Source organism: Vicugna pacos, chromosome 7, assembly GCF_048564905.1.
Source record: "Vicugna pacos chromosome 7, VicPac4, whole genome shotgun sequence".
Taxonomy (NCBI): Eukaryota; Metazoa; Chordata; class Mammalia; order Artiodactyla; family Camelidae; genus Vicugna; species Vicugna pacos.
In genome coordinates this window covers 83956888-83980562 of record NC_132993.1, presented here as the reverse complement: position 1 = coordinate 83980562, position 23675 = coordinate 83956888, and the positions used below count along the sequence as shown (strand labels likewise).

Here is a 23675-nt window from a genome sequence, read left to right as displayed (position 1 = left end):
TCTTACAGCAACCCCACAAATAGGCACTATTATTCCCTTTCAGCAAGTGAGGCAATTGGGACTTAGAGATTAACTGAAATGCCCAAGACCGCACAGCTAGGATGGTCTTCAGACCCAGGCAGTGACTCTCAGCGCACACCTCCTCTCATGGAAAGCCGTATTTTTTCCTTTTTAAATCCATTCCTATTTCTCCAATGCAACATATGAAACGTATTCTTCTGAGTTAACGTGTAAACGGCTGTCAGTCCTTGTACACACGTGTTGGGTAAGTCAAGTCCTTCCCTGGGCTCTTCACCTCCACTACCACTGCTTAGTTCAGGACTCATTTTTTCTTACGTTCTTGTGATGGCGATGATGGCATCATGTATGTTCCAAGCGCTATGTCAGGAATTCCACGAATTAACGGTGAGTCCACATTTATCGAGCGCTCACTGTAATTCAGGTATTAAGCTAAATATCATTCATGTATTACTGTCTAGCAATCCTGTAAAGTTAGTTTTCTTTTGAGTGCATATGACCCCCAAATCCTCCCTCCTGTAACTCCTCTTTGTCTACAAATAGTAACTGTATTTAGGTATAATTTCTCTAGAATAAACCGCATTTATTCAAAGCATACATTTCAATGAGTTTTGGCACAGCTGTAAAACCACCACCACAAACAAGGAGCGGACTGTTTCCGTCGCCCCCAAGCGCCACTGCGCTCCTTCCCAGCGTACCCCGCGGGGACCCCGGGTGCCCCCGACAGGCCCGTGACGTCACTGCCCGACGTCCCGCAGCCTCACCGCGCAGCGCTTCCGGCAGCGAGGACGTGGTGGGCGGGGCGGGGTGGCGTCACGGAGGCGCGCGCCGGAAACGGGCCCGGCGGAAGTGGCGGGGCGGGACGCGGGGGCGATGGGGGTTGGCGGCGGCGGCCGGCGATGAGCAGCGGGAGCGCGTGAGCGGGCCGGCGGGCGAGGCTGGGGGGCCCCGGAGAGCGAGCCGCAGGGCGGAGGGCGGGGGCACGAGCGCGGCGGGCGGCGGGCGGCGGCCTGGGCGCGGCGGCGGCGGCGGCCGAGAAGATGGCGGACGGCGACAGCGGCAGCGAGCGCGGCGGCGGTGGCGGGCCCGGCGGCTTCCAGCCCGCGTCCCGCGGCGGCGGCGGCGAGCAGGAGACGCAGGAGCTGGCCTCGAAGCGGCTGGACATCCAGAACAAACGCTTCTACCTGGACGTGAAGCAGAACGCCAAGGGCCGCTTCCTCAAGATCGCCGAGGTGGGCGCGGGCGGCTCCAAGAGCCGCCTCACGCTGTCCATGGCGGTGGCCGCCGAGTTCCGCGACTACCTGGGCGACTTCATCGAGCACTACGCGCAGCTGGGCCCCAGCAGCCCCGAGCAGGTGGCAGCGGCGGCGGGCGCCGAGGAGGGCGGTGGGCCGCGGCGCGCTCTCAAGAGCGAGTTCCTGGTACGCGAGAACCGCAAGTACTACCTGGACCTCAAGGAGAACCAGCGCGGCCGCTTCCTGCGCATCCGCCAGACGGTCAACCGCGGCGGCGGCGGCCCCGGGCCTGGCGGCCTGCAGAGCGGCCAGACCATTGCGCTGCCCGCGCAGGGCCTCATCGAGTTCCGCGACGCGCTGGCCAAGCTCATCGACGACTACGGCGGCGAGGACGACGAGCTGGCTGGGGGCCCGGGCGGCGGCGCCGGGGGCCCCGGGGGCGGCCTGTACGGGGAGCTTCCGGAAGGCACCTCCATCACGGTGGACTCTAAGCGTTTCTTCTTCGACGTGGGCTGCAACAAGTACGGAGTGTTCCTGCGCGTGAGCGAGGTGAAGCCGTCCTACCGCAACGCCATCACTGTCCCCTTCAAGGCTTGGGGCAAGTTCGGGGGCGCCTTTTGTCGGTATGCGGATGAGATGAAAGAGATCCAGGAGCGGCAGAGGGATAAGCTTTACGAGCGACGCGGCGGGGACGAGTCAGAGGGAGAGGAGGTGGATGAGGATTGAAACGCGCAGCTTCCCTACGGGCCTCCCCACCCCACCACCGTCCTCTTGGCCAGAGAGCTCCCGTTCCTGTTCATCCCCGGTGAGCTAGTGCAGGGGAAGACGGGGAGGCCCCAGAGGAGAAAACAAAAATTTAAATAATATAGTTAATTAAGAGAAGTAACCGTAAGTGAACAGTCACAGACAATTAGAGAAAAGCAGTAAAGTTCCAAGGAATTGACAGCAACCTGCAAAGAGGACGGTAGCATCTCCTCACCTGAGAAAAAGCCTCAGCTTCTATTTTTTTCCCAACAAAGGTTCCTAAACCCGTCAGTATAACCCTGGGTGGGATAGATCCTTGCACATAGGCCAAGGAACATCTCTGAGTTACCCAGATCTAGCTGAATTTATGTTGTACCTGGGTAACCTGGTCTAAAGGTCTTTCCAGACCTCACTGTTGCAGTGTCTATCCCTTCACCCCCATTGAAATCAGCATTTTGGATCTAGATTTTCGTGGAAACCTTGAGAAGAAAGAGGCCTTTACAGTTACCCAGTTTTGAGGGTACAGGTTTCAAGAAAAGGAATGCAACTTTAAATACATGGGTGGGGTGAAATAAGAATTCAAGAAGCCACCAGGGAATACAGAAACAAATTGGATCTATTTTGTTTAAAATGGTTTTGCATGGAACCTGGACCAAGGCCCATGTCTTGTCTTTGCAGAATTGTTTACCGGGATGCAAATGGATTCAGATGTCAATCCTTGAACTAGAATCCATTACTATAATGTTTTTAAAGTTGGCAAATTTTTTTCAAAGATAAAAGAGCAGTTTTACATTGGGGGTTGCTGAGGTAGGCACATGAAGAAATCGGGCATAAAGCACAAGGAAAACTGAGTGGATTGGTTGCTGCTCACTAAAGTTCTTCCCCGATCTCCAAATATGGAGGTCATTACCAAGAAATGGCTTAAATATGAATGAGAGCCAGATCCCTGTGGCTCCACCGTGCCAGCCAGTGAATTGTGGCTAATTCGGCTGTTTCGGCCACTGGTTGGCTGGATTTTAAACCAGAAAACTTGAAGGTATCTACAAAAGGAACAGTGTGGCTACAAGCCTGAGCTTTAATGGAATGTACGTCCTCACAGAAAAGTTGGATATAACCAAAACTGAAGTCTTCATCTACCTTCAGTTTAATCTGTGGATTTGTTCAAATACTAAAAAGATCCTCAGGTCCAGAATTCCAGCATCATTTATTCTTTTAAAATGAATTTTTAAGAACTTGATCCATTGTATCAGTACCTCACAATCAGAAGTTGGCAAATGACGGATGAGTCATTCAAGCAGCGTGCCCTTTGGAAGCTGAAATCCATCCGAATGGAGCTGAGGTGGACGTGAATATGCTGACCATAATCTGGAAGCATTTTTATACCATCTTGAAATTTCAACAAACTGGCTTTTGCCAGTTTATCCAGCTGTCTTTCAAGAATAAAAGTTGGGGTTTTCAAGGATCGCCTCTTCTATATTTTAAATGGATTTTAAGTATGATTTTTACTAATCAAGTTAATCCCACCCCATCAAAAGGTATTCCTAGAAATGTCATAGACCTAGGTAACTTTGAATTGAATGGGAGCTAACGTTCTTTCCAAAGTTTTCAGGTATTTGTGCGACACTTTCTCAACCAGGAGGCAAGTAACCCCACCTCCACAATCTTAGTATTTTTTTGTTTTAACTGCATGCCTGCCCTTTATTTGAGCTGCCTTTTAATTTATTGCATACCCTTTTTATTATCTTATTTTGGTATTCAACCTATACAATCTTTTTGTATTTATTGGGAAATAGGTAATATACAAAAATCGTTTTCATGAATTGTGGCTGAGAGGGAGGGAAATAATTGTGTATATAAAATTAGGCTTTTTTTTAAAAAAATTAGACTATGATTCAGAATATTGTTGATCTTAGATTTTAAAAAAAAAAACAGTGGAAGAGCCACAAACATTGGTGCCCTTTTCAGACTATTTCTCTACTCTCATTCATCCACAGTAGACTTTTTAAACAGATTTTTTTAAAGCTTTTCTTTTTTAAAAATTTTTCTCCGTTGCAAAGAATGTTTCCTAAATTGTATGGGAGCAATAGTATTTTTGATGTTTTAATGACATCTGTATACTTGTACTGTATTTTGTACTACAAGGCAGCTGTTTTCAATAATGTCCTGCTGTATTTACCTATGTGTTTTGAGTGTTTATTTCTTTGCTGCGGAGAACAAATCCCTAAATAGTTTTAGTAAAGGAGCTGAGAAGCTAGCATTATTAGGTTTGCAGAAACTGTTTAAGTTTCAAACTCTGAGGCAGCAATGAAAATTCAGGTTGCAGCTCTTAGTTGATTGCTGTAACGTTTTCATTTTCAAAACATGTACAATTCCTGTATAGACCAACTTGTTTTCTTGCTTCAGAGGTGGTTCTGTTGCTCAGCTGCAGTGAGCCAGTTCAATTTTGCAAAGGTGCAGTACCTCTCCTTTTTAAGGGGTTGGTTTATTCTTTTTTCTTTACCTTTTGTTTGGCTGAATTGCAGTAACTAGCCTTGCCTTTCTATTCTGTAGAAATGACAGGGTCTTCACAATCCTTCACCAGTGGCTACTAAGCTATAATTAGCTGAATAGAAAGAATGTGGAAGTGGTCTGAGGCATATAGAGTATATGCCAAGAACACTACCATATATGGCATCAGCTTTGGTTACCAGAGAAATTTTCTTAGTCATTAGACCATATAACAGTAATATATCATATGTAAATCTTTAGATATCAATTTGAGAATCCTCCAAAAAAAGGAGCAAAGAATGCATAAGCTATGTGTTGGAAAAAGTAATTTATATTAAAATTTTGACCTGCCTATGTAAGATTAAGTGGTAAATGTCATAGTGGTGGGTTTTTAAGTCTTAACCAATCTCAAAGGTTTGTTTTTCCTGCAGGGGGGTGGTCCATGGCCTCTCTTCTCACTGCAGGAAGATTACAGGAGGATGTGGATTAATTGTAGCATTCACTCATCCTCATTCCGGTCACTAGGGACAATAGAAATCTGCAAAGCACAGAGACTACACTTTTGGTGTGTGGTTTGTTTAAAAAGTTTATATTCACAGGCTATCTTTCAGAACTCATTCATAATTATTGCTGATTACAGGAAATGATCTTTGTAGATTCCAGTCAGAAAACGGCATTGTACAGACTATGGGAAACCCTTTTTTTTGTTTGTTTTGTCTTTCAGCCACTACTATGAACAGTGATTTAGGGCTGTTTTTCAACTTTGGCAAACATCCCGGCTAATCATGTGTTCAAGGTAGTCATATTCCTGAGAAGTATGGAACTACAATTCCTTGTCACATAATTGGTAAAACGTTTGTTTCTCAAACTATTGCCGTTACAGAACATGAGAAATCAAATTTTAGAAACAGCGAAAAGAGCAAAAATCTGTGGTGAGACACCACTCTTCCCTTCTGGTTTCTATTGTCCCTGACTGTCATTCAAGTAGAATGGCAGTTGTAGTCAGCAGAGAAAGTTTTCAGTGCATATGCTGCACAGTACAAAATGTAAATCTGTATGGCACCAAAAATCGAAGTGAAACCAAATCAAAAACCCAGACACCCTATGTTACTGTGGGAGGCATGTAGGTGGTATAAATGACTGTAGCCGTGACACTCACATGGCTACTTGTCAAGTCACTTTCCATAATTATTTACTGCAAAATGATCTCGAGGCTTTGGTGCAGGCAGCCGGTAACCTGCTGCTTCCTTTGTTACCTCTCGATCACTTTGCAATAAATTGCAGGTCTTTTTTAAGAGATTCAAGCTTCATTTTTCTCAAAACAAAACAATTATCCTGGCTTATCTGAAAAACGCAGGGTTGTGGGCAAAAGAGGCTGGTTATAATAATGCCCTCATATTGAGTGGTCTGTAAATGGCTGCACACTGCAGGCACTATAGTTGCTGAGGATGCTTTGTTAAACGTGACCTTGACTGGCTTTACAGGGCACGGGATGTGCCCTACCCAAGGTGTTAAAAGGTAAACTGTGTCTGCCTTGCTTTTGAGGTGGATGAAATTAAGGAGAAGCTTGAGTGTGTAAGCCATGCACATAGGTATTCTTCACTGTAAATTTTGTTTTCATTTTTAACCCGATTATGGTACTTTGTCCGATGCACAACTGATCTCTCAGTAGATATTCATTTGAAAATAGTGTGGCCTTGATCAGTGAGAAGGGGAAGGAGAGAAGTGACTTTTTCTTATGTAAAAATGACTCGTTTGCCGGGAGTCATTTCTACAGCACTCTTAGTACCTAATGCGTTTGTGATCTGTCTCCTTGTTAATTGGGGAAAGTTACTGTTTTTGACCCCGGAGTTATTGATTCAATTGAGTTGTCTTCTGTTTTTAGGAAGTATCAGAATTGCTCTGATAAGTAACAAAGTTGACTGCTTTGATGTCCAATCTCAGGTTTTAGAATATATATGGTGGTGTAAAATTCCACTGTTAACTTTTAAAACAATTTTAATTTTGTATACCCTAAGAGACCCATGCATAGGGCCTGTTCAGAGAGCAGAGCCTCCCATCTTTTTGCTCCTTTTCCACTTTGTACTTCACCTGAGAAAGTGTCAAGTGATTTTTTACATTGTATATTTCCATTTTAACTGACATATTTCTCAAAGATAAAGCACTTTTTGATCATGAAATAACATGGAATCTTTGTGTGATGTGGGTCATGGTTTCTCAGGCTCCCCGAGATAATTTGCTTATGAATATTGTTCTAACTCTGTGTAAGATGAGTAGAAATCTTTGCTAATGTTAGGAAGTTTGTATTATTGATCAAGAATGCATTTTGCTAGCTTCCAATGGATGGGAGAGTAAACAATGCTGCATTCACAATTTAATAAGTTACTTTCCCTTGAGCCTTAAGGTAACTTTTTTTCTGTCAATAACAGCACTAAAGTTATAGTAAATGAATGAGATTACCAGTTTTCAGGGTTGGTTTTAGAGTACTGTAAGTCAATTAGCTGTCTTCCTAAACAGTGAACTATCCCCATTGAATAAACTGGATTATGGGTTTGTGGGTGGGACCGGGGAGGAGGAGGGGAGATTGTTTGTAGAAAAGGAAAAAAGAAAAAAACAACCACGTTTACCTTAAAAATACAGACACAAAAGAAAGACGTGAATGTCAATGCCCCATTTGAAATTCCAGGTATGAGGTGAAAATGGCAGATTTAAACCTTATTTCCTCAGTTTTTAATCTAGAAAAGCAAAGTCATTAATTTTCAAATGTTAGCCCCCAGAAGTTACAAGAGATAGCAGACTGTTGAAAGATAAATTCTCTTGATGTATCTAACTGCTGTTTGGTTAAAGTTGCTGTTCCCAGCCCTCAGTCTTAAAACTTAGTTTCATTACTGATGGATTTAACAGACTCTTAACTTCAATAAATGTGGTCCAGTTGTCAGTATGAAGATTAAATTCGGAAAGTAATAATACTGTGTAAAGAAGACTCTAGTAATTTCCAGTTGGTATCTGTACCCCCGATCCGAGTAAGACCTTTATGAATGTATTTTATATTTCCTAATGAAATAGGGAATATGCCATCAATGTAATCACCTTTATTTGCAATTTTTTTCTTTTCATTTGAAAATCGAACTCATGCCTCTTGAATCAGACATTCCAATTGGGATAGGTAAAGCCATGTTAAAGTAACCGCAAATGCCGTATTGGTAGTTTCACTGCTCAGTACGACTTCTAATGACAGGAGGGCAGAGCTTTATTTGATGCAAAATGTTAATTTTTTTCCATAGGTGATTCGAACAAAGGGTTTGATGAAAGTATGACTGTACTCTTGATTACCATGGGATTTTGAGCCTAGGAGTAAATTTCATTTTCCTTATATTATATGTAAAATACCCATTGCATTGGATAAGAGAGGGCTGATCATACCTGTAGTATGATGAAATGTGGGCCCAGAGTATTGGAGAGAAAGCAATAGACCTTTTCAAGTTCATTGTCCACTAGCATATTGCAGAAGACATGAGTTTGTCTTTTTTTTTTTTTCTTTTCTACTTTGAAGACATCAATGGCTAAGCCTTTGAAGAAAATTGATTTAGATCACCTCATTTCTTAAAGGCAAACTCTCATCTCCAGTCCTGCCCTCTGTTGCAACATCAGGCTGGCTCAAAAATTCTTTATACGTATTTGGAAATAGGATGGCAAGTGGTAGATTTCTTCCCTTTTTAACTTTTCCTGGGACATCTACCTGCAGGGAGAATCCCAAGAAAACTGAAGAACAAGTGTATCTGTACGGTATGAATTTGAGTTTCATTTTTAACTGTTCCGATACGAAGCATCAACACTTTTCTCACAGCCCACAGCCCACACAACACCTCTGTCAAAAGCTCTCTGGATTCCTAGAAATTAATAGATTGGGCAAAAGTCCAGAAGCTGATTTTAAATCAGAATAGGGCATAAATAAAAAAAGAGCCTATAGTTTTGCATCTTACAGTAGCAGGTGAGTAAATTGAGGTTTTTTTCCCCAATGATTATCAGTATTTGAATGATAAGATTATTGGTGTATATAGACTTTTTTTCTAAAGTTCTAGAATGATTAGTAGGGATTTATTCCTTTTGCACCTTTATCCAGATGTTTCTCCAAGACCATTTTTAGAAATCTGTCCATCTTCTGGTACATATTTGCAGACAACACACTTTCTATAGGAACCTTCACTGCCAGTCGTAACCTACCAGGGGCTTCCTTAGACTAGATTTTTCTTCACTCCAAAGTTGGGACTGAGGTCCTGCCAGTAGAGAATCTACAGAAGTAATCTGAATTCAAACCAAATCTTGATAGCAGGAGACAGAGCGTCCTGATCTCGATGTATAACTGTAGAGTTTAGTTTGGAAGTTACTTTAAAGGGGTATTTTGGGGGGATGTCGTCAGTCTCTGTAAATACCCACATGCTTGTGCATTGTAAACCAAGTGTGTATTCCTATGTATGAATTTGTAGAACTGATTTCTGCTTCAAGAGAAGCCGCACCTTTATAACTTTATAAGGTCCCCTCCACCTGTTAACCCTATAAATATTTGTAAATAGAACACTAAAATTTGTAGCGATAGGATCAATTTGGGAATATCTGCTGAGAGACCAAAAAGTTCATTTTTTTAAGTACCTTGGTTAAAGAGTAAAGATTCTTCCTCTTATTTTTTCAAAGAAGAATGCACTTTAACAAACACAGAGCTGCATGGGCAATTCAAACAAATCCGTGAAATGCAGTACCCATTCAGAAAGCATACTTCCTGGAAACCATTCAAAAGCAGAGTCTAGACGGGCTGTTGATCTCGCTGCCTGGAGGTTGAAGCTCAGATTCCAGTCAATTTTGAGACGAGCAGGGCTGTTTCAAACGAACAATGTGAATACAGCCAGAAGCTTCAGACAGGTCTGTAAAATGGCGGGTCCCGTGTTTACCACTAACTAGCAAAACTGACAGAAAAAACTCAGAGAGAAAAAAGAATCCTTACTGCTGGTGTGCACTCCTTAACAATAGCAGACTTTTGCAAATGGAGTTTTACAGTCTATATTTAAAAAATTGTATGTTTGTAACAAATAAAAGTATGCGGAAACGTGAATGACAGTCTTGTGCTGGTGTCTCTAATTTAAGGAATTACGTGCTGACCGGGAGGGAAATACCACGCACCATCTGCTGGGTTCATAAATGGGTCTGGAATTGGGTGAGTTCCCACTTGAAATGACTTAAAAGCTGTTGCGCATTTCATTTGAAATACAGCCAGTTCTGGACCCTGTGGCTTCCCATAACCCTTTTCTAGTTAATAAACAATCTACGGAGAAAATCAAAGTTGCAAATTAGTTTCATGCTTTGGTTCATATTTCAAGTGGGTCACTTGTTGCTTCCCCTAATTTCTTCCTGTTCTGGCTTTTAGGCCAAGTCATTTCCTGATGGCTGTAATGAAACTGCTACCCCAGGTGTTCACTCATCACTTGTCATAACTGACTGCTTAGGGAGCAGGTTAGGCCAGCCTTCTATATCCCAATGCTAAAGGAAAAATAAAAATTTATGTCCATAGATCCTGGCTGTGGTTCCAGACTTTTTGGCCTCAGGAACCCCTTTACTCCCTTAAAATTTGCTGGAGCATTTACCTTTCAGGGCTATATGGGTTGGTATCTGTCATTAGAAACTGAACTGTTTTTAAGACAAAAAAGTACACATTCCACGTGCTACAGAGCAATGATGTGTCATGTAGCTTCTGGAAAACATGGTAAACTTGTGAGAGAATGAAAGTGAGTAAGGCAAGTAACATGTCGTTAGACAAATAGTTTATAGACTTCTGGACTTCTTGAAAGTCTTGTGGACTTCTGGAGGGGGGTCTCTGGGTCACTTTTTGAGAATCACTGAAGTACACTGTTACGTGAATTACGCTTTTCTGAAGATGAGGAATGGGATTGGAAAAGACCCACAATATCTTAGTCCTTGAGTTCTCCCCATGTTTTCGTTACATTATGGGCTCATACTCTTAAAATCAATTACTCCTACCACCACCCCAGCCCACACATACATACTAGATTTTCCTGTGACTGTCCACTTTTTCAGTCTCTGGCAATGATGCTGAACACTGGATGCAGAACCACTTGGAGAGCCTTGAATACTGATGCCCAGACACCATCCAGACCAACTGGATCAGAATCTTTGGGACATAAACAGAGCTTTTTGAGCTCCCCCTAAGTGATTCTTATCAGTCAGGGATGAGAACCAGTGGCCTGTGGGGATCATATGATATAAAGAAGGGAAAGGGATGAAGGGCTAGGAATCTCTGCTAAATAAAGAAAAGAAAAAACCATTCCCTGAATGTAGGCTGTCACCTTGTGACTCCTGTGCCTAAGTCACCCACATTACCACTTAACCCCACAAATAACTAATCTTGAGAAAAGTTTGCAAATGGAACCACTGAGCGTTGTATTAGTAGTCCCCTCACTGGGGAAATCTGGGACTTAGATACTAACACAGAACCCTTTAGTGTGCACCAGAGTCACCCAGAGAGCTGATTACCGAGCCCGCCTGCCCCGCTCCAAGTTTCTGACAGAGCAGGTCTAAAGGAGCCTAAGACAGTGCATTTCTCAGTTCTCTGGTGATGCAGATGCTGCCAGTCGAGGACCAGGCTTCAAGGCTCGCTGCAGAAATCACCAAAGGTCTGGGGGAAATGAGTTCAGTTTCCACCAAGCGACAGAAGTCAGGAAGCCTTTGCACCCCGGATGCTTCAGTTCTGCCATAGCCCTGCTGAATTTTTTAGCTTGATGTGAAACTGTCACCTCACAAATTGAAGGACTACATGTAGCCAGGCTCCAGCCTGAAGAGCGCCGTTGGAGCCAGCGTCTCAAGGAATAGGGGTATCACTTCAGAGTTTTGGTATTTTGGATGTTGTAAGCTAGGTTCTATCCCTGAATCTGTCATAAACTAATAGCATGACTCTGAGCAAGTGTCTTTAACACGTAAAAATCCTCAAGGTCCTACAACAGTGCCTAGTTTCCCCTGAGAAGCCACTGGGTCTTAGGAAAATGAGAGCCACCTGGTGGTGAGTACTGAAATATTTTTCATAACATTGTGAGGTCATACCATTTGTAAATTCATTCAGCTCATTACTGGGTAGCTGCTAGACGCCACGTATTGTACTAGGTGTAGAAAATTTGGTCCATGGTCCAAATGGAACTTACAGTTCTAGAGAAAGAAGAAGTTTTTAGGAGGAACTAAGTTACATTGGACTGAGGTATATTTAAGATTCAAACGTGGTTTATGTGACTCCAGGTCTCCAGGGGGCTCGGATGGATTGCACTTCAAATTTAGTAGATGAATCTCCCTCCTCAGTAAAATTGCTCTGTGCAGTCTCACATCCCGAGAAGCCATTTCCCCAGGCCCCCATGATGGAAGTGGGCTCAGAGGTGGACAGAGGAAGGATGGAGTGGGAGAATTCACTCAGAACCCTGGTCTGCGTTCTCATCATAGTTAGGGTTTGGGAGGGGCAAGGTCCCATTGCAGGAGCACGTACTCCAAGCTCATGTAGCCAGTGAGCTTTAGCACTGGGCTCCGACCAGGTCCCATAGGTGCTCCTTCTCCTCTTCCATGCTTCCCTCAGAAGAGGTGATGAAGAGGTTCCTAATGAGATCTGAGTAAGCCAGTCTCCCTAGCTAATAACCAGACCTCAATCCAAGCAATAAAGAATTTGATCTGCAGCATCATTCCTGGCCCCAGCCTTTACTCCTTATAAGAGAGAGCACCATTGAAACTGTAAAAGAACATACTCCCCACGCAAGAGGTACCTTCTCTTTGACTTCCACGGTGCTTTGTGTAGACCTCTCAGAGGGCCAAATGAAGGTCTCCAAACTGGTTGGTGGCAAGACTGAACACACATCTAAATCAGTTCTCTGATCTGCTACACCACACCGCCACAGAAAGAACACTCCTATGCTAAGAGCCTAAGATGACACATGATAAATCCACAGGTGTTCCACAGAGCTCTGCAGAACTGCAGATGGCTTCTGCAAAAAGGCAGTTAGATATAGAAATTGTCACACTCATTAATGTTTTCAGGATATAGATCCTGAGAACAAAATTTGAAATAGTTCCCCAAGTTTAAAAAAAAAAGAAAAGAAAAGCATGGTGATTTGATTCATTTGTATCAAGAAAGAAAATGCTAGTCTTCTATCAGGGTGAACAGCTTATAATACCCAACTCAATCATAAGTACCACGCCCTCTATATGTTAAAATCATGTCCTTACCAGAACATAAATTGTTAAAGTCACATCGCGGGAGTGGACCGGAAAGGTGCTCAGTACGAAATCAGTGACATAGAGCAATGTGGACCTGAAAATAGCTCCTTTTATGTCATACTGTATTCTCCCTAACCTAGGTGTCAAACCAAGAAAAAGATCCAAGTTAGTAAGAACGAGCTTAGTAGTCCATTTATTCAACTATAGATCAGGATTCCCAGGGGCAGTTTATAGAACAGAAGTTGGAGGCGGGGGATGCACTGAGGCTTTCGAGCCTGTGGGTACAGGACTGGCCAAGACGCAACCATCACACGGGCTGCCCCATCTTCTCGCCTTCAGGACTCTGCTGGGATGCTCTCCCTAAATGTTCCAGCCTCAAAACTGCCCTGTCCTTGGCTTTATTTATTTGGTACCCCTCATAAGTGGTAGGCATCTTTTTAGCGTGTTATAATCTCCAAACTTTCTTTCATTATAAAAATTAAAGGATACTCATTTTAACAAATGTGAACAGAAGAGAATCACCATAAAGAAACAAAAATTGAATGTGCTATTTTTCCAAACCCATACCTTAAAGGTAAGTACTGTTAAATACTTTAGCATACATCCTTTTGAAATCTTTTGATAACATTTAAAATCTCAACAGTATTAAATGGCCATCACATTTGTGCATGTATTGATATATACTGAAAAAAATGTTGTATTAGCTCAATAGGTTAAAGAAGGAATCCATGTTAGTACACTGATGGCTATTAATATCCCGTGGTATCTTCTAACATACATATCTTATTATTAAGCTGTGCCACAGAGCGAACCACTCTTATGCAGAAATTGAAAAGTAATTTAATTTTCATTATTTTAGGTTCCATTCAATCAGGCACAGGCAAATACATCTTCTCTGGTAGTAAAACAAAACACTGCCAGCCTCCAGATTTTAGAGACAAATGTCTTTATTTCGTGAGCTCTAATAAACAGGCCATTTCCTGGTTACGTTTCATAGATCATTTCATAGATCCAATAGTGTGCATTTCCCTTTCAGGCAAACAACTTGCAAATAAAATTAATAATCCAGTTGCCCCCAGCTTTTGTGTTAAGAGACTATTGCTCAGTTTAGGAACAAGAAAATTTGTTGGCTTTTTTCAGTTTGTTATATAACCTACAGTGAATTCTGTCCGTCTGTACATTAAAAAATTTATACCTACATCTAGCTGCTTCTGATCGTGAAGCTTTTCTGTGAAGCTCTGAGTTCAGAAAGAGCCTTTATGAATACATAGTGTCCCCTATAATGCCCAGTTCAGAACAGAAAGGTAAGTTCTTCACTCCCTAGTATAAATAACATGAAAAGGGAGGGCATGTTTGCTTTCTGCTATTCTTCCTCAGAACCTGTCTTCTGGAGGAAGGAGAGCTGTTGTCAGCAAAGTGGAATGTTCTAGCCCAGCAGCTGCTGATTTCCTGGCAGTGAAAACCCAGCTGGTGACATCACTCAGGCAAGTGACTCATCGGGGAAGTGGGGTCTCAGTTGTCTGCTCATCTGACACCGCACCTTATCTGGTGGGGCTGCCGGCTCTCTTTTGGATACAAGTGCTCAGCTTTCCCCAAACTTTGGCAACTCAAGGTTTTCTTTTTGTGGACAAGAAACAGTTTATGGAGAATTCTGAATTTTGGGGGGTTTTGTTAAGGTGTTTATACACTGTACCTACCACTTGGCCTTCAAAGGCCACACTTTGATGGGGCCGGCTCTTCTATTTTCCCTAGAAGCTGCTCTGACCCACCCTCTAAGGACCAGGCCTGTCATGGATGCTAACATGAGTTCTAGAGCAGGGCCGGAGGCAGCCTTTGGTCCTTAAGCCCAACAGTGTGCCTTTCCGCATGTCCATTATGCCCACAGATCTGCTCTTCCCAGGATTCAGTCACCAGGAAGTGTCATGTTTTCACTGTACTAACTTTGAGTCAAGGAGCACATTTAACCTATTCTCAGCCAAGACGGTGCTCCAGCACTGTTAGATTTCAGTAACTATTAACAGATGGCTGACAAAGGGGATGTTCCCAGTCCAACTCTCCAGACTGATCCAGGCTCCCAAAAGAAGAGCTGAACTCTCCATAGCTGGCAAGTGTCACCGCCCTCTGCTAGAACCATTTTGTGGCATTACAGACTTACTTGCGGCCAAAGAGTGGCAGCAGTTAAGACAGTATGACTATTCTGCCATGGCAGTTTCTGGATCCTTTATTTGGGTACTGGGGATTCTGAATATTATCAAAAAAAAGCAAATCACACATGTATAAGAAATAGGAAAAAGTAATACAAATGGTCCATAGTTATATGAAAACATGTTCAACCTCATCTATCACAAGAGAAATGCGAATTTAAACTATACCAAGTATAGCCCAGGGAAATATACACAAAATGTTATGATAAATCACAGAGAAAAAAATGTGACAATGAGTGTGTATATGTCCAAGAATGACTGAAAAATTGTGCTGAACACTGAATTTGACACAACACCGTAAAATGATTATGAATCAATAAAAAATGTAAAAAAAAAAACTATACCAAGATACCATTTCTCATCTACCAAATGAGGGGAAAAAAAAAAGCCAACAGTCTGACAACAAACGCCAGTTTTGTGGGTAAACAGACACATTCGTATACTGCTGTGGGAAAACATAATTGCCTGCAAAACCATTTGGCAAAACCTAGCAAAATTACCTAAGAAGCTACCCTTTGATCCAGCAACCCTACTTCTAGGAATCTGCCCAAAAGATATGCTGGCAACAATGTGACAAACGTACAGCAGCGGCGACCCTGGGCCATACTGCGCCCTGTACCAAAGGTCTGCAAGGTGACTCCTTTCGGCTACTGCATTTATGTTTGTTATTCATCTTGACCAAACATCTGTATTGAACTATTATACACTGTAATCCTAACTTTTCCCTTTATAGCAAGCTGAGGAACTTTTTATTTGGAATAACAAAAGAATTTCCTTGTATTTTTGGCTTTTCACTGACTACAAGTCATATTTGAGAAGCCTCAAAATATTGTTTAAAAAGAAATTATAGGCAGGTGATTTTTAAAGTAAACAGATGTTGGCATTCTATACAGTATTTTACATCTTGCTTTTTTCTTTAATTTTTAACAGATAATGTTTACATATTTCAAAATCAAAACTATAAAAAGGAAATTGAGAAGTCTTGTTCTTCAGTTCTTCCCCATCCACCCTCATCCTTCCCATGGGCAGCGTCTGCCCTGGACAGTCCCATTTGATCTGTTGTGTCAGTGTCCCACTTGTCCAAGATTTAGCATTTGCCCAAGACTTTCATTTATTAAAGGTAATATTTCTACTTTTATTCAAATAAGCAGAGATGAGTTTAGAGGACCCGTCGCCTGTCACGGTTTGTAAACAAAAATATTACATGCATTCTTGTAAAGTATTCAGACAAGAACACAGAGCAGAATGAGAACATATTTTTTATTCTCATCCTTACTCCTCTTTATGGAGGTAGTTACTGTCAGCAGCCTGATGTCAAGCCTTTAAGTCCCCTTCCTGTGCATTCACAGAGGGACAGTTGTATCTACCACCTCGAGTTTATCTAGCTAACTATAAACTGAATTATATTATATGCATTATTCTGCAATTTGATTTTTTTTCACTGAACAGTTTATATTGGAGATCTTAGTGTATTTAAGTCAAGCTCGTTCATTTTAACAAGCTGCATAATGTTCCATAATATGGATATACTAAAAAGCATTTAATCATTCCCAGATCTCAATTTCACTGGGAATAAATTTGAAGGGTCTGAAAATGGCATAACAAGATGAATATGCTTAGAAACATTACAGTACAAAAGATTTACCAAGTTTGGAAGCTCCCGTGTGCAAAAGTATGTCTGTATCTGTGTAGCTTTCAAGGCAGGAGATAGAACCAGACAGAACGGAAGTCCAATCCCATTCTGTCATCTGCCAGCCATGTAACTTGAAATCATTCACATAACCTTTCCGAATCTGTTTTCTCGTCTATAAAATGAGGATAAGAGTCTACTTGGCATTTTGTTATAAGGATTAAAAAGCACATATAGGAAGTACTTAACACAATGCCTAACACATTGTAGGCTCTCAAAGTTTAAGGATGAATGAGCTTAAACCGTTGAAAAATGTAGTCAGCTGTCTCATTATCATATTATTTCTAAATTTTATTTCTCCCACTTGAAAAACTGCAATATTTTTAAACACCTTTTTAAATAATGGTATTTATAAAGCTGACACATAGCCAAAGACAATTTAGAAAATACCAAAAAAATATTTAAAACCCAAAACTCATCACCCTAAATATTTCATTGTAAAATGTTGACTAACTTCCTGGCAATCCATTGTCTATGTGAATGAATGAAAGAAAAAAAGCAAATCTGCTTTAGATTCCAGCACCACTTGTTGAAGACTATGCTCTGCCCATTAAATTGTCTTTACATCCTTGTCAAGTATCAGCTGACCGTAGACAGACTCCCATCTATTCCACTGATCAATGTTTACCCTTATGCCAGTCCCACACCATCTTGATTACTGTAGCTTTGGAGGAAGTTTTGAAACCGAGAAGTGAGTCCTTCAACTTCATTCTTTTTCAAGACTATTTTGGCTATTCTTGCTCTCTTATATTTCCATATGAATTTTAGGATGGTTCTGTCAATGTCTACAAAGAAGCCAGCTGAGATTCTGGTTAGATCTTTCTTTCATCAATGTTTTGAACTTTTCAGAGTATGTCTTGGGCTTCTTTTGTGAAATTTATTCCCAAGTACTTTATTTGTTTAGTTGCCATTATAAATAGAAGTGCTTTTCAGTTGATTCATTGCTAGTGTATAGAATACTCATATTATACATTCATCTTGTAGCCTGCAATACTGCCACACTTGTTTGTTTCAATCGTTTTGTGGATTCCTTACGATTTTCCATGTACAAAATCATGTCATCTGCAAAGAAATAGTTCCACTTTTTTCCTTTCCTAACTGGATGCTTTTTATTTCCTTTTGTTGCCTAATGGTCCTTACTAGAGGCTCCGGTATAGTGCTGAATAAAGGTGGCAAGAGTAGACATTTTTACCCTCCCTCAACAGAGGACTACTGGCTGCTGGCTGGGCGTCCATGAAGTGCTCAGCGGTTCTTACAAAAAAAAAATAAAAGGAAGAGAGAGAGACATCTTCGTCTTGTTTCTGATTTTGAGAGTGAGTATTCGGTCTTTTACCATTAAGTATATTAGCTGTGGGTTTTTCAGATGACCTATAACGGGTTAAAGAAGTTCCCTTCTAATCCTAGCTGTTGACTGTTTTTTTGTTGAGTGTTGCATTTCGTCACATGCTTTTTCTGCCTCCATTGAGATGATCAGGTGGTTTTTGTCTTTATTCTTTTTTTTTGTCCTTATTCTAGTAATATGGCACCTTGCACTGAATTATAAAGAATATTGGCCTGTGGGTGTTGTTGTTAATCTTTTGTCTCATTTTGACATCAGAGTAATACTGGCATTATATAATGAATGGGGAAGTGTTCCCTCCTATTTTTTGGAAGAGTTTGTGATGGATTGGTATTAATTCTTTTTTAAACATTTGCTAGAAGTCAACAGTGAAGGCTGGGCTCTTCTCTGTAGGAAGACTTTTAATCACTAATTCAATTTCTTTACTTGTCATAGGTCTATCCAGACTTTCTACTTTTTTTAGAGTCAGTTTCAGTAATTTATATCTTTCTAGCAATTTGCTCATTTAATCTAAGTTATTTAATTTGCTGGCAGTTAGTCAAAAGTATTCCCTGAGTGGGAAGGGTATAGCTTGGTGGTAGAGTGCATGCCTAGCATGCACAAGGTCCTGGGTTCAGTCCTCAGGACTTCCATTAAATCAATCAAACCTAATTACCTCCCCCACCTCCCACCGAAAAAGCAAAACAAAAGTATTCCCTGAAAGTCCTTTTTGTTTCTATAATGTCAGTAGTGACTTCCCCTCTTTAACTTCTTAGTAATTTTAATTTTTTTTCTTGTTCAGTCTAGCTAAAGATTTGTCCATTTTGTTGAACTTTAGTTGACCAACTTTTGGTTTCTTTTTTTTTTTTATTGTTTCATTTATTTTTCTCTCTAATCTTTATTATTTTCTTCCTTCTGCTTTTCGTTTGCTTTTTTGTCTTATTGTTTAGGTAAGAAATGTATGTACATTATACAAATTCAAGATGACCCACAGTTTTTTTAAGGAAGCTATTTTCCTGTAAAAACATTTGTTGCCCCTTTGCTTTACTTTGGATTTGCTTCAGCATAATCCAGTTAGGGGAGGGGCAGATGTAAATGTGAATATAAAATAAAAATGGCCATGAGTTGATGATCATTACAGTTGTGTGAAGGGTACACCTGATTCATTGTACTATTTTCTTTATTTTCTGTATGTTTAAGAATTTCCATAATACAAAGTTAGAAACACATATTATCATGGGCTTATCAGTCAAGGTCATCCAGGTTACAGAAAACACACCAGCTATTTGAACAGAGAGGACTAACAAAGTATTATTAACTGGAAATAAAGTTGTTAACTGCTAAAGGGTAAAAAGAGATCTCTAAGATGTACAGAGGTCAACAAATACCTGGAAGAAACAAAAGGAAAACCTTAGCAACCTAGAAGGACCCTGTGGAGCTAGAAAGAACTCAGAACTCTGAGGAAGAAGCTGGCTGGTGCTGGTGAAGGGGGAGGGAGCACGGGGGGCTGGTTTTGCATGTGTTAAAAAGCTAACTGAGCTGTTCCTACCAAAGGAACTGCTGCTGCTGCCAGAGTAAAGGAGCACTGCCTGGGTGGTGATGCTCAGAGGAACAGAAGGCAGACAGAGAGGAGTAAGTCCCTTACCCCTCCTCCAGTCTTGCAATTCCCACTAGTGCTCCCTTACTGGCAAAGCCTATCAGGGAAGCAGAAGGCCAAGCAAAAATGTTTGCAGACTCCCAGGCTCAGCAGCACAAAGCTGAATGCAGGTGCCTGACTGACCTCATTAGAACCAGGCAGGTTCTGGCTCATGAAAATAGCTGCCTGGCCACATGGATTTGGCCTAAACCTCCAGGGATGTTTGGGAAAAAAAAGGAAAAAAAAAAAAGGAGGAAGAGGAGAAGAATTTGACTGTCCTTTACTAGAGTGACCAAAAGAAAATTTCTATCTCTTAAAGACTTTATAATATTTTGGAGAATACTGCAGTGTTAAAAGGGAATTTAACACTGAACACAGGGATTAAAAACTCCTGGAATCTATGTAATCATTAAGGCTGTCCTCTCTAAAGGCTAAAATATAAAATACTTTTACTATCCAGACAACACTGATTGCTTATGCAGAGGTAAAATGAATAACTGTGGTGGGAGTGGGAAGATCTTTTCACTGAAATTTTTACATGTGTATATACTGCTCAATCAAAAATTGGCTAAGTTTTACAGAGAAAAGCCATTGGCAGGGGGAGGGTAGAGTGTGTACTTAGAATGCATGAGGTTCTGGGTTCGATCCCCAGTACCTCTACAAAAAAATATATAAGTAAGTGAACCCCCGGCAAAAAAAAAAAAAAAGTTTACTACGATTCCACAGTAACACTCTTAGCAACATTACTATGAGAAAATGAAGGCTGCCTGCTGAAAAGGTGTTTAATCTTGGGTTATGCAGCTCCTTTTGGCCAAGTATAATTCCTGGGAAAAGACTACTGAGCAATGATCAGTCAACACTCTTGGAAGCTAAGGGAATAAGTGTCTCAGTTTCAAAATGGGCTTTGGAATTATGCACCACAACTTATACTCTACCAGTGGTTCTCAAATTTTAGTGTGCACCAGAACCCCTGAAGGGCTTCATGCACCCCATCCCTAGTTTCTGAATCAGTAGGTGTGGGTTGGGGGTCAGATTCTGCATTTCTAACAAGTTCTAGGTGGTGCTGGTGCTGCTTGTCTAAGGATCACACTTTGAGAACCATTACACTGTTATCTTACTGGGTTAAATCCAGCAAGGCTGAATAATTTGCTAATTCTGGTAGTTTATCATTTATAGATGTTAATATCTAAAAGTCTCTGGTTAGACATGCCCCTTACGAGCTCATACTGCCTTCTTGGCAACCCTAATTCACTGAAAACTAGACTTTATTCACTAACACACTTGCTTCATAAAATTAAAAGGCAGTTTTTCTGTTTACAGTTGCCAGAAAATTTCCATCCATTTTTCCTTCAGTCTGTGGCCCTCAATATGTTTCTTTCATCTCTAAAGAGGATACATAAATCAGTAAAGGGATTACTGTCATCTGTGATGAGAACTAGTTTCTTTCAACCTGACTCCATTTGCATCAAAATCTGAATCAATGAAATGAAGGCTGATGGGTAGAGAGTAGTGAGTGAGAAAATAAACTTCCTGTTAAGGAAAGAAGTTAACATTTATTGGATATTGATTACATGCTAGGTACAGTGCTAAGTACTTTCTCATACATCACTGAATTAATGATGTATGAGAATGAATTGAATTAATGAGGTATGAATTAACGATGTATGAGAACTAATGAATTAATGATGTATGAGAAAGTACTCAGAACCTGTAAAACAGGCATTGCTATTTTCAGTTTTACAAATGACAAAACAGATTATTTTTTTTAAATGGAGATACTGGGGACTGAACCCAGGACCTCCCATATGCTAAGCACGCACTCTGCCACTGAGCTATACCCTCCCCCACGACAGATAATATTAAATCCCTCACTATTACCTCCCCCTGCATTAAAAAAAAATCCCTCACTAAGATCACACAAGTAGTTAAGTGAAGGAGTCTAGATTCAAACACAAGTCTTTCTACAGACCACACTGCCTATCTAAGTGGCTTAAAAATTAGTATTCTTTCTTTTCATTCGCCAAGTGACATTTACAGGATACTAGGTACTGCATCAAGAAAAGAGTGACACCCTAAAAAGAAAGTTCTGTGCACCAAAGGAGACCAACACAATTCAGCATGATAAAGACTGATGACAGCAGAATACACTGGGTGCTAAAGAGCACTTAATCCAAATCAGGGATGTCAAGGAAGACACGCTGAAGAAAGTGATATCTGTGTTGATCCTAAAAGGATGATTAAAAGTTAGCCAGAGAGAAGCGGAGATGAAGGACTGTTTCAAGCAAAGGCAAAAGCAGGCAACGTGGAGTTTCAGTGTGGTAGGGAGAAGCAACAAAACCCGAAATAAGCAGGGGCCAGGAAAATGTAGGGCTTTCTACACCATGATAAGGATTTGGATTTTGTTCTATAGTCAATGAGGTTAAAGGAAAATATAATAAGATTTGTATTTTAGAAGGAGCAGAGGATGGAATGAAGAAAGAGAAGGATAGGAAATTAGTTAACAGATTTTTGCATTAATCCAGGAGAAAAATGAGAGGCTAACGTGAATCAGTGGCAATGCACATGGCAAAAAAAAAAAAAAAAAAAAAAAAAAGCCAGATTTGCTATTCAGGAAATAGAAGGATCTAGTCAGAACTGCAGCAGCCACACTAGCCTGCTCTAAGTCCCTTCTTACAAATCTTTCTCACTTCAAGAGCCTTTATATTTGCTTTCTTCGTGGAATTGCACTTTGCTAAATCACACCCTATCTAAATTACATTCTCTCTGCTTCTCTCTCAAAGTACCCTTTTCTTTTCCTCCTATGTACAGTTACTTCTTTACTATCTGATCCCTGCTGTAAAGGGCAGTGACGACAGGGACAGGTCTACTTTGCCAACCTCTGAAACCCCAGTACCTAGCACGGTGCCTCCAAACAGTAGGTACTAGGTGCTTTGTGGAAGGTGAACTCACAGGTGGCTGCTCTGGCAGACTTGTAATGCCATTCACTAAGGGTAGAAACACAAAAGGAGGGGCAGCGATAAGCAACAGACACTGTTAATGACTATCGCTTACTGAATTAACTCCTAACTCTTCTACCTAGCTTTCAGCTTTTCCGTTTATCGGGGCACACTGCTCCAAGCCTGCAATTTCACTGGCCCCTCCTTCCTCACGCTCGTCTACACTTTCACTTGTATTTTTCCAAACTTATATAGAAGTTCAACATCCGCTTCCTTTCCTCCAATTACTCAAGTTACATTTCCTCAAAGACTCGGAGTCCCCCACGTTGCTTCCTCCGTGTCAGAAGTAAGAGAATTCACACTTTGGGACAGGATCTGCCCACCTGGTGATACTTCTGAAATGCCAGCCTGGGAAAATCCCGCCAGAACGAAATCTCCGCGGGGACGGTTGGCTTCCCGCACCCGAAACGCTGCCCGGAGCGGCCAAAGCATAAAACTGTGAAAAGAAGCAAAGGTTTCATTAAACCTGCAACGAGTGAGAACTGACCCCGAGCTCGGGCCCGGGCCCCGGCGACAACCGGGCCTGCACGCCCCCTGCGGCCGTGGGCAGAACCCCCCTCCTCCTCCCCTTCGCGCCCGTCCCTCAACTTGGCAGTGGGCGCCGGGACGCCGACCCCATTTCCCAGATTCTCTCCCTTTTCTCTGGGCGTCCCCACGGCTAACCTAACGTCAGCGGAAGACGCCGAAGGGGAGGGCCGCGAGGCCCCGGAACAGTGCCCGCCGCAGAGCGAGTCCCGGCTAGCACGGAGAAATCCTCGGAATCTGTGAAAAGCCACCAGCAGAAGCGACAGCGATAGCTGTTTCCTTCCCAAACAGTTCTCAACCTGACAGCGGTCGCGGAGAAATGGCGGGAAAGCCAGCACAGCCTCCAGTCTTTCCATCCATTGGCTAAACTCGCTATCGTTCCTCGCGGCCCGCCTCCTTTGCTCGCGGGCGATGTTTTTATTGGCCAACTTCCGCCAGCTGTCCGCTAACCTTGGTCAGTCCCTCGGTTCATCAGGCTCGAGCATTGGCAATAGGCGAAGAGCGGCGCTTGGCCCCGCCCCGGGTCGCGCACAGGCGCGCCTGTGTTGGGGCCGGAGGCCCCG

General features: G+C 41.9%; 1 protein-coding gene and 1 long non-coding RNA gene across 2 annotated transcripts; one reads left to right on the top strand and one right to left on the bottom strand.

Annotated features, from left to right (window-relative positions):
- Window positions 1–843: 843 nt before the first annotated feature.
- Window positions 844–9591, top strand: PURB (purine rich element binding protein B). Its single transcript, XM_072965290.1, has one exon. The coding sequence runs from the start codon at window positions 1059–1061 to the stop codon at window positions 1977–1979; it is 921 nt and encodes a 306-aa protein (XP_072821391.1). The 5' UTR covers window positions 844–1058; the 3' UTR covers window positions 1980–9591.
- A 9526-nt stretch (window positions 9592–19117) lies between these two features.
- LOC116281353 (uncharacterized) lies at window positions 19118–23654 on the bottom strand. The gene is made up of 2 exons (XR_004190798.2): window positions 23251–23654; window positions 19118–23023 (listed from the first exon to the last, which is right to left on the bottom strand). It is a non-coding gene; the product is annotated as an uncharacterized lncRNA (long non-coding RNA).
- Window positions 23655–23675: the final 21 nt, after the last annotated feature.

Excerpts from the sequence above, each read along its gene's own strand:
- PURB (XM_072965290.1), top strand. The coding sequence starts at position 1,059 with ATGGCGGACGGCGACAGCGGCAGCGAGCGCGGCGGCGGTGGCGGGCCC.